General features: G+C 51.3%; 1 protein-coding gene across 1 annotated transcript in view; it reads right to left on the bottom strand.

Annotated features, from left to right (window-relative positions):
- Positions 1 to 433: 433 nt before the first annotated feature.
- STAB2 (stabilin 2) overlaps positions 434 to 11,466 on the bottom strand; it is a 145,665-nt gene continuing 134,632 nt past the window's right edge. The window contains 8 exon segments of the mRNA XM_021687579.1: positions 434 to 484; positions 3,897 to 4,013; positions 4,942 to 5,070; positions 5,973 to 6,080; positions 7,406 to 7,546; positions 8,318 to 8,437; positions 10,416 to 10,522; positions 10,667 to 10,832. Of these exon segments, the coding sequence (XP_021543254.1) occupies positions 434 to 484; positions 3,897 to 4,013; positions 4,942 to 5,070; positions 5,973 to 6,080; positions 7,406 to 7,546; positions 8,318 to 8,437; positions 10,416 to 10,522; positions 10,667 to 10,832 (939 nt within the window).

Consider the following 11,466-nt stretch of genomic DNA (forward strand, 5'->3'; position numbering starts at 1 on the left):
ACTTTAATTCTCTTCCATAAACATTTATTGAGCACATTGCATGTACCAGACCCCGAGATACAAAGATGAATGAGGCAGGTCCCTGCCTTTGGATGCTTACAATCTAACAGGGAAAGGAGATAAGGTCATAGTGTTGGGGAGAACGTACTTAAGTGCCGTCTAAAGGTACAAAGGAAGGACAGTGGAGGGATAGTCCCCCGGGGTTGATGGGTAGGTTTAACATGGCCCCTCACCCACAGAAACAAAGTAATCCCCCAGATTAACCAAAGAGATGAGGTATGGCTTGAGTGCTTCATACTTTAAAGTGTGAAAGGACCTTACTTTCCAAAAGGCAACTGGTGCTGAGGATTCACAGTTGACAGCCTTTTTGAGGAGGCTCGGGTGGGTGGGCAGATGGCTGAGGGGGGTGGCTGGCCACAGCAGGTCTGGGCCCTCACAGCGCCCCCAGGGGGTCACTGTTGTCCAGCTGCTGGTCTTCAGCGTCCTGGAAAAGAGAGGTCTCTGAAACACTGGGTGCAGGCCCTTCTGCTTGTCGGATCTTTCTAGGCTGAGCATTCCTTCTGGCCCCTGGTCTGAGGCCTTGAAGCGGTTCAGAACAGCTATCCCCAAATATGGTACCTTGGCAGTTTAAATATCTTAAACTGAAGGAATTTTTGAAAAAACAGCAGAAGTAGGATGGTTACTCTGACCTTCCCCACCTCCCTCGCCCCTTTTCCTCTGAACAGGTCATAAAACCTTCCCTGCACCAGGAGGAAAGAAGATGCTGATCACCTAGAGACAGGAATTTGGGGCCAGGAAATCCATACAAACAACCTGGTTAAACTCTTTAGCTTCCTACTCCCCCAAGCCCAAGCCTTTGTCTTGTCAGTTCTTCACAAATGTGTTGTTTCTTTGTATAAAAGATAGAAAAGGTTCCTGCTCTGCTTACTTCAGGTCTTCATTCTCTCATGAAGGCTCCCAGGTACATGTAGACTGTCCATAAAGTTTATATGCTTTTTCCCTGTATCTGTTAGATTACTTTTCAGATCCAGCCAGGGACCCTAAGAGGGTGGAGGAAAACTTCTTCCTTCCCCATAGCCTAAAACAATTCTTCTTCAAGTGCCCTGTGAACACGTGTGTGTGGTAGGAGGGCAGGACGATATGATGGTTCTGGGGTGGTCACTGCTGCTTGAAGCTTATGGGCTCCGAACAGATCATTTCCATTCTGGCTGTTTTTCCTCATCAGTAAAAGGCCATAATAATATTTTCCTCACAGGGAAGTATGAGGATTAAATTAATACTGCATTAAGGAAGGTACACACACCCTACAAAAGGTGGCTATTAATATGATTACCAAAAACTGCTTTCAGATTAAACATTCTTTGTCAACCCAGGTCAGCTCTTGAGCATTTGAGGGAGTCCAATCAGAAACCATACTCTGGAGGCAGCGCCCACGCCCTGTGCTGTCTGCAGCTCTGATTGGCACCGAAGTGTAGTTAATTTGCATAAGGGATGTGTTCCGGATGTCTGGATTGGCCATAAATATTGTATGGGCACCCCACCTTCAACATAAAAGATAGGAGAATGGAGGGCGTCCCTTCTGGGGATGGCACCCTTGGCTTAGGACTTCTGTTCCTGGAACATGTTTGCCACCTGGTCTGATTAGAAAGGTTCATCTGACTCCTGCATTTGGGACACACTCTCTCCTGCTTCCAGAGACTCTTTCCTGCGTGGTGTGGACGGAGCCCCCAGAAGAGGACAGGCAGCTGAGAAGGCGTGAAGAGCACGGAATGAGATGGATACCCCCTCCCCCCCGCCCCACCAACTTTTTAAATGAGGTTGATTTCAACATAACAGTGCTTGCAGAAATAAACTACTAGTTAATAAGCGCACGGCTGAACTTACCCTTTCAATTTGGATGGGGAAACTTTTACATGGGTTTGATTAGAAAAACAAAATAGGATATGATCTGGTTATTTTTAAATCTATTGCTACCACGGGCACTGAGAACACAAGACATTTATGTTTGGTTCACTGCAGAAGAACAAAAACGTCTGTTGCACTGTATGAGCTGAAAAATGGCGCAATAAAATATTTCGGTAATGTTTCAGTGCCAACTTGCAAGAATGCGACAGCCATAATAAAGTCTTGAGGGGAGGGACAGCATATGTACATGCATAAAACAATCACAGTGGCTCTCTGGCTTTGGTTACTTTTTTTTTTTTTTTAAGATTTTCATTTAAGAGAGAGAGAGTGTGTGAGAGGGAGAGAAGGAGCGGGGTGAGGGGCAGAGGGAGAAGCGATGCGGGGCTCGATCCCAGGACTCCAGGATCATGACCCAAGCCGAAGGCAGATGACGCTTAACCAACTGAGCCACCCCATTACTTCTTTTTGAGGGTTCTAGACCAACAGCCCAGATTCAGGTGATTTCCTTGAACCTGAGTAATGCTATCAGCTCAGTCTGCTGAGGTACATACTAGCTGTCAATTTTTCTTATCTTCATGTAAAAGGAAGAATTAAATTTTATTCTTAGCTTCTCAGTCCAGACCTGGTAATAGTCTATGGGCAGGGTGTACCTTCCACCTTCGGTGTGAAGGGGGTACCCTGCTGTGGGCTTCCCCTGGGTTGAAATCAGTGGAGCTCCATCCAAGCTCAGGGATCACTAACTAGAAACAAACGGTTATTTCCTGGAATACCAGAGCAGAACATGTCCCTCTAGATATAAAAGACCTGATCAGAGTGAGACAGGGAAACCGAAGGACTCCGTAAAAATCTGCTTTTGCTCCTTTTCCTGCTTCTACTCTCGCTAGGACCTGCATCCCCACCACACCTTACACATGCCTCGTAATGCAAATAGTGTATGTCTTCCGTGGAAGGGACAAGGAGTTCATGATTTCTCTAGAACAGGTAACATCTAAGGAAGGACCAGGTGAGAATGACTGGACTAAGTTATCATACGTGCTCTCCAGGCCACCAGCAGCCGGACATCTCCAGGCCAAGGCCCCCTGGCTCTAAGGACTAACACCTGGGCCCTGGTCTTTATTCTGACCAGTTCTGGGATGCCTGAGGGGACTTATACACCAGACCACTGTCCTCAATAAAAGCTCCAGACCCAGAACAAAGACAAGACTCATGTTCCTTTCTTCTTTCTGCGTGTCCCAGGCACTCCATGTGTATCTGCCCTCTCTGTATCTTCAATAAACCCTGCTCTCACTACTTCCCGCTGGCTTGTGTTTGATTTCCATCTTGCTTGAAGCCACCGACCCTCTTGGCTGGTCCTATGGGACCCCCTCTGGGTCCTTGGACCCAGCCTGCTGCCATCAAAAGGAACATAGTTCCAAAGGCAAGAAGCAGCTCTGACAATGGGCAGAAAAATTTTGGCAACCATGTAAAGAAAAGTTTATTAAAAAAAAATTTTTTTTTAAGTAGGCTCCATGCTTAATGTGGGCCTTGAACTCACGGCCCTGGGATCAAGAATTGCACGCTCTACCAACTGAGCCAGCCAGGGACCCCAACAATGTAAATATAAGTTTAAAGCATAACATAAGGAAAAAAAACCACTTTTTAAGGTCTGAGTCTTACTTTGCACTGGCTACCTCATAATGTTTGCAGCAGAATGCAGCCCAAGATTTCTTTGTGTGACAAACCACTTCTCACCTGGTCACGAGGTGGGGGGTGAGCATTCTCTGCTCCCCTATTACCTCTGATTGTTGGAAACGTCGCCCCGAAGAACCCAAGGACACTGAACAGCCACTTGGCTTCAGTCAGCTTTCGATACTGGCTTTTAGGCTTGTTGCCCCGAGACACATTCTGGAAATGTGCTTTCCTTGGTGCAAAGCTTTCCAATTGGATTTGCTGGAAACCTCATTCTCCCGCATCCCAACTGCATCCATGCCTAGGTAAAGAGGCCGACTCACCATGAAGCGGTCGCAGCAAGGCTGTGGGGCAGCGGACGGGGTGCTCTCATACAAGGGGTTTGGTATATTCTCAGGCTGCTGCTTGCCAAGAGCCGCGACGTTGATATCCTCCTCCGACTGCTGGGGAAGACACGCACAGGCTGACGGTGTCCCCAGGGCAGGAGAGGCTCATCCCAGCTGGCGGGTAAAGCAAGCCCCGCCCCCCTCCTCCTCTGGGGGCCTTTTCTTCTGATTTACATTAACCACGTGCACCCCTCTTAAGTGCTGGGCTCAGTGACTTCCTATGTCCGTCCAAGTGTGATGGCCACCCAAACCCGCACACAGGGTGTTTCCATCCCCTGCCCCTTCCCCAGGAAGCGTCCTCACGCCCATGCCCGCAGGACCCCATCCCACCCAGGGTAACTGCCCTTCTGGCTCCTATCACCCTGGAGTGGCTTTGCCTGTCCTTGAACTTAGTAAGAAAGGACTCCCACAGCACGCACACTGTGGTAGAGATGCTGGAGCTTATGAATAGGCATCTGCTCTGCGAGGAGGGAATGGTCTGGGGGAGGCAGCTGAAAAAGAGGCTGGGCTGCGCAGGGGCGGACAGCACAGAGGGGAGGGTGCTCAGCTGCTGTGCTGTGGCCACACCCGGCCCCCAGGGGGCCCCCCTGCTCAGCCGAGGCCCGCTGACCTCCACGCGGCCACACCCGGCCCCCGGGGGGCCCCCCTGCTCAGCGGAGACCCGCTGACCTCCACGCGGCCACACCCAGCCCCCGGGGGGCACCCCTGCTCAGCCGAGACCTGCTGACCTCCCTGCGGGTTCACCAGTTTGAGGCTGGCTGCAGAGGGAGGCCTGACCGTGCGGGTCCCCGACCCTGTCCTCCACCCCCGCCAATCAGAGCGGGTCCCTGTCTCGGAATCCTCCAAGGTGCGGGGGCTTCTGGGCCCCTGGTGAACATGCCTCCCAGCCAAGCCCCCAGCTCCCCGGGGGTGAGTTCTGTGAAGCGGCCAGTCGGGCTGGGCTCCAGTCTCCCCTGTCACCATGTTCCCGTGTCTCTCTTACCTCAAAACGCTGGAAGCCAACTGTTCTTCGGTTTAGCCGAAAGTAAGAATATGCAGCCAAAGTGGCGGCTCCAAAGACCAGGACGGTGGCAAAGAATATCCCTGTTCCCATGCCGGTGTGCACTGAAGCCTGCCCGCAGAAAGGGGAGGGGTGATACTTAAACCTGGTGCCTTGCCCGGAGAGGAGAGCTTTCTGGAGCCCACTGCACTCTTGCTGGCCCGAGGCATGTGGGGCCGGTTGGGATAAAAATAAGGATAAGATAGCTAACATGTATTTAGCCCTTTCTACTGCCAGGGTCTGTCTAAGCCCCTTCCATGACATAATCCAGTTAAACCTATAAGAGCCCCTAGAGATAGGGACAAGTATTACTGTTGCCATTTTTATATGGGGCAACCGAGGCCCAGAGAGGGTAAGTGCTTTGCCCAGTATCACACAGCCAGTGAGGAGTAGAGGTAGGTGGGCTTGGAAGCCAGCCTGGCTACAGAGCTGGTGCACTTAACCACTATGCTATGGAGCTTCCCAGAAAACAGCTGGGCTCACCGACCCTCGCCCCCGCCTTTTAGAAAGCAGGATACTAACACCACCAACCAACCCACCCTCATATAGCCCATACTGTGTGCCAAGGACTGTCCTAATTTTTATATTTATCGACTCATAATCCTCCCAAGAACCCAGGGGGGTCAGCATTACGACCCCCCCCCCATTTTGCAGATGAGAAAAATGGGGTCAGAGACTTGTCCAAGGTTGCACAGCTAATAAAGTGGAGCAGACACACCAGAGCTCAGGATTTCCTACTCCCCTTCCAGTGGCTTCTCTAATGGCCCATTCACTCAACAAATATCAACAGTGACAGGTGTTGTGTTGCTAATGCACCAGAGCAGGGGTGGGATGAACCAGGGCCTCAATCTCTGAGGCCACCTGTGGGAGGCTCCTCCCATCTCCAGAGGAGAGGAGACAGAGCTTCTAGCTACAGTTTGCCTCTTGGGGAGTGGACATTGGACTCCCCCCACCCAGGAGCCCTGGATACTCACCAGTGGGGCAGGGGGTGCTTTTAAAGGCCTGGAAATAACATGAATGATCCCATTGGAGGCAAAGATGTCCCACTGCAGAATGGCTCTTCCATCAACAAACCTGGTCTCCTGGGGAAACGAGAGGGGGGCTGGTGGAGATCTGTGGCCATCTGCCTCTTTGCCCCATGTGGGCAACCCCTCTATGAAAGGAAGTTGCTCAGTTTCTCCCAGGTCCTGCAGCCCAGGTGTCAGGCCTATTGTTACTGATGGGCAGCACAAGACACATTAGTTGCCCTTGGGCTACAAGGCAGGTTGAAGAACTGCAGGGAACCCAAGGGGCCATTCTGTCCCACCAACTTGTCTACCAGATGAGAGTTCAGAGAGAAAATGATTTGTCCAAGATCACGTAGGTAGCAGATGGCCAACCCTAAGCCTCTGGACTTCGGGTCCACTGCTCTGAACATCACACTGAGCTGTTAGAAAATGGATTTTTAAGTGATCTTATCCCCTGCTAATCAAAGCATGATCTACTGTCTTGTGGTTGGGCATCACTTGAGAGTTCATTAGAAATGCGGAACCTGAGGTCCCCATACTCCACCTGCCGAATTATTTATGATCTGCATTTCAGCAAATCTCTAGCTGATTCAAATGCAGGTTAAAATTTGAGAAACATTGGTCTAAACCACTAATTTTCAGTAAAAGAAATCATTGATCAGGTAAATATTAAAAAATAATACTCATTTGGCACTTGCTACCGAGCACGCACTGTTCTCACATGCCACAAGCATGGAGTCACTGAACCCTCACAAGTGCCTATGATTCTGAAACCGTGGCTGTCATGATCATCACTGCCACTACCACCATCACCGTCATCACCATCACTAACATGACTCTCACGATCGTGTCACCATGCCTGTCCTCACCAACAGCATCACCACCACCACCACGTGAAACAGAGGCGGAGAGTCAGAAAGCTTTAAAAATGGTTTCATGTAGGGGTGCCTGGGTCGCTCAGTCGTTAAGCGTCTGCCTTTGGCTCAGGTCATGGTCCCAGGGTCCTGGGATCGAGCCCCGCATCGGGCTCCCTGCTCCGCGGGAAGCCTGCTTCTCCCTCTCCCACTCCCCCTGCTTGTGCTCCCTCTCACGCTGTGTCTCTCTCTGTCAAATAAATAAAATCTTTAAAAATAAAAATAAAAATGGTTTCATGTAAAGTTCCTCAGTCATCATTACCAGTTTCCAGGGCTGGTGGTCACCAGTGGTTTCCTCCCCAAGGGGTAGGGGCTGCCTAACGGCATGGTGTCCTACCGTGCACAGCTAACACCGTGCCCGGACTGCAGGTTTAGTGTTTACTTTCACATTATAATAGCTGCCATCTATTAAGCCCCTACTGCACGCTGCGAGCTTTGCATGTATTCTCTCCAGTTCTGCCAGTGAATCCAGAAGATTTTTCATACCGGTTGTTGCTGGTTCTGGCTGGAGGTGATGAGGAGCTGACTTCCCAGCTTAGTCTGCAGGACGGTACCGTTGACAAGGTCATTGTAAAAAAAGATGCTGACATTGGCGAGGTGGTGCTCAATGTCCCGCCCAGACAGCGTCTGAGAGGAGAGGAGAAACATAAGAATGGTCTGTAGAAGCCAGGCAATTTTACTTTTAATACTAAGGATGACAAAGAAAAAAAATCACTTCTCATGGCCTTGGTTTTCTGCCTCCACGTGGAGAGGAGGAATGTCAAGCTTCCCTCAGGCTTTTGCTTGTCTGGGCTCTGCCAGAGGTGCACCTCTAGCTAGCCTGTGGTACTGAGATCGTCCTCAGGAAGGCTGGGTCTCGAGTGGGGAGCCGTGGGCAGAGGTCCCGCTCCTCTCAGCCCTCGGGTGGGACAGGGCTGGGGGCTGCCAGAGCCTGCGGTCAGCCACCTGTGTGGAACTGCCGTCCCCTCCGCGTGCCCGGATGTGAGGAAGGCTCGTGTGCTGGACTGCCTGCATCCGGGGCTCTGCTTCTGCACCCCTCCTGCATTCATGCCCTTTGCCACGTAACTCTGAGCGCTTCCCACTCTGGCTTTGGGCTCAGCCGCATGACCTGTTGGACCAGTGGCCTCTTAGCCAATGTGACCACATGGGGGCTTGTTCCTAATTACCACTTGCTGCCAGCACCAGAAGAACATGCCTGGGCTGGTCCTCTGGAGGGCGGGAGGCCTCCGTCGGCGGATGGCCAGGCCATCACAGACCCGTGAGCAGGCCCGGCCAGGACCACCGCGGTGTGAGCCGAGCACCTGCGTAGCCACTGAGTTTTGGGGTGACTTGTGGCGACAGACAACAGATCCTGGCGAAGCACCAGTCTGAAGCACGGATGGCAGGCCCCCGCCTCACCTCGTTCTCCGCCAGCCCACTGTTGTGTGGCACAAAGAGGGTACCGCGGAGCGACAGGTCTGTCAGGTGGGTCAGAAATGCCCGGCCTCTGGCTGAGCTGTTGGAATAGGCCAACACCTCCTGGGGAGAGGAAAGAGTGATCAGCTCTGGTGTGCAAGGGTTGGGGTGGCGGTGGGGGGGGTGGGACGGGAGGGGATGGTCAGGGAGGGCGGTCGCGGGGCACCACCCATCCGGGAATGTTCCTGACGTTGGCCCCACCTCCAGCTGCTGTTTCTCCTGGCCGCCTCTTGGCAGAATTTTAGGAGCACTTTTTCTTTCCTCTACGAAGCCTACCACATCACAGCCACATCACAGAATCAAGACCATTCTTAACATGGCCACCCAGGCAGTCCTCTGAAATCGAAGTCAAATTTTGAGTCTCCTCTTGTTGAAACCTCGCAGTGGCCTGCACTTCACTCACAGGAAAACCAAAGGCCTTACGAGGAACGGCCCATGAGGCCCAAACCACCTGGACCCTGTTGCCCCGCTGCCCCTGGGCGCAGCTGGCCCCTCCGTCCCTCACTCGGCTCCAGCCACACCGGCTTCTTTGCCATTCTTCAAACTTGTGTGGCCACTCTTGCCTTTCATCCTTCTGCCTGGACTGTTCTTGCCCCACATCTGCATGGCTAACTCCCGCGCCTCAGGTGTCCTCTTCTGACGAAGGCCGTCCCTTATCACCCTGCAATGGGAACCCTGTGGTGGTACCCTTCCCCCACTCTACGCCACCCTTCCCCTCCTTTCCCCCCACAGTATATATAATCACCTCCTAGCATTCACTACTGTGTACTTATTTATTCTGTTTATTAGTTTGTATGTCTATTTTGCTCACTGATGTATCTCAAGCACGTAGGAGGTGCTCAATAAACACTTGCTGAAACAGTTTAAGAAACGTCACTACCCAGTTCGACTTTGTCGCTGTGTCGACAGGTCCACTGAAGCCCAGAGAAGTTAATTAATCTGCTGAGGGGCACACAGCCAGTGGGTCTTGTTCCGACAGTTTTTTTCTGAATGCTGTCACAAGCCAAGCTCCCGCACAGCAGAAACACCGGTTTGAGTGATTGTCTTTAGTGTGTTTATGGCAACCCTGAATTTTAGAACAGTTAGAGGGATACTTCGGTCTGTGGATAAAGTCTCACCATTTTGGAGCCCTTGGTTTAACTTCTGCCCTGATCCTGTAAGCCCTACACTTATGCCTAGTTCCCTCTCTGTGGCTGTGCCCTTGACCTTGGTAAGCCTCAGTTTATCTACAAAGTGGGGATAATAGCAGAAGTGACCTCATAAGTTTGCATGAGAATTTATTCCTAGTAACAAGTGTTTATTGAGTGCCTACTATATGCCAGCCACATTGCAGAGAAAATCCTTTCTCTTAGGGAGCTTACATTCTGTGGGCTGAGTTATAAGTGCTCTGAAGGGGTTCATGCACGCACAGTGCAAAGTAAATGCTCAAGAAATGTTATTCTTGATCTAGTTGTTATTATTAGCTCAGTTCTTTGATCTGTCAGCACCAGATCCTTCTCCAACTGGAGCTTTCTCTTCACGAGGCATAACTTGTAGAGTACTGAATTGACTGTTAAGGGTGGTGCTAAGTGCAGGTTGACTCCACGTTGATAACTGTCCGGTCACCAGGCCGGCCCAGCTAACTGTGCCCCGCCTGGCCTGCAAAGACCAAAGAGCGTCTCGTTCCTGCAGATCAGACCCTCGAGCTGCTCTAGATGCAAAAAGAGAGGCTCCTACTACCTAGCCCCAGTGTGGCCATTTCCGCGTGTGGCCACAGGTCTAAGTGCTTTCGTTATCACAATCATGCTAGGAGGCTGGGGCTGTCATCCTCTCCATTTTACTGGGGAAACTGAGGCCCAGAGAGGGAAGTAACTTGTCGAAGGTGGTTCCACAAGTGGCAAACCCAAGCTGCAAATTCAGGCAGTGTGGTCCCCTGCCCATGCCCTTAACCGTGACTGTGCGCAGGGGGCTTCTTTCAAGGACCCGCCTCTGGAATCACAGCCTTGAGGCAAGTGCTCCTTCCCTGAGGCAGAACCAAGCAGACAGGGTACAGGGTACGTACTGTGAGGAAGTTCGTCAGCGAGGGGAAGGACGTCAGGACCTGCAACAGATTCCCACTGCATGAGAAGCCGTCTCCCACGTAGCCCACCTTGCAGGTGCAGTTCACATCTGGAAGGCAGGGGCACACAGGGTCCCACTCTGGTGAGGGAGGGGCCCGGGCTGCTCCAGCTCTCCCTTGGAGGTTGGCTGGCCAGGCTGAGGATGCTCAGCAGCTGCGTGGCCTGGAATCTGAAGCGTAGCTGGGGTAGTTACCTTTCATCCGATAGCAGAAGACATCCCACATTTCACTCTTGTTGTTTCTTTGTCCATAGTCAATTATTCCAACAACGCCGGAGCCACAGTTCTGGGAGGCATAGGCTGTGGGGTAGGCCACCCGCCCACTCTCCAGCCAGCCTGCTGAACAGAGGTGGTACTTGGCCTGTAGGGACACAGACAGGGCCGTGGATCGACTCCAATTTCATATTTGGTGTGGGCTCCTTTAGTTCATGTCTGATTCTCCCATCAGACTGTAAACTCCATGGAGTCAGGGTTATGGCTCATTTTGCCAACTGTACCCCTGTGCCTGGAACATAGTAGCTGTTCATTAAATTTTTCTGGATTGATTCATTGAACAGATGAAAGTGGTACCCTTTTTATCTTTTAGTGCCCAAGTCCTTCACACTCATTTCTGTGTGTTCTCGAATTAAATTTACTCTTAGCCATCTACTCCTGGGTGCAAATTCTTCTGCCTCTGTGTTGATAGAACTCGAATTGATCTTCACCACCATGATAATCACCATCATCACCATCACCATCACCATCATCACCATCATTATCACCATCATCACCATCATCATCACTATCATCACCATCATCACTATCATCATCACCATCACCATCATTATCACCATGATCATCACTGTCATCACCATCACCATCATCATCACTATCACCATCACCATGATCATCAGCATGATCATCACCATCATCACCATCATCACCATCATCACCATCATTATCACCATGATCACTACCATCATCACTATCACCATGATCATCACCATCATCATCAC

This window comes from Neomonachus schauinslandi, chromosome 5 (genome assembly GCF_002201575.2).
Source record: "Neomonachus schauinslandi chromosome 5, ASM220157v2, whole genome shotgun sequence".
NCBI lineage: Eukaryota > Metazoa > Chordata > Mammalia > Carnivora > Phocidae > Neomonachus > Neomonachus schauinslandi.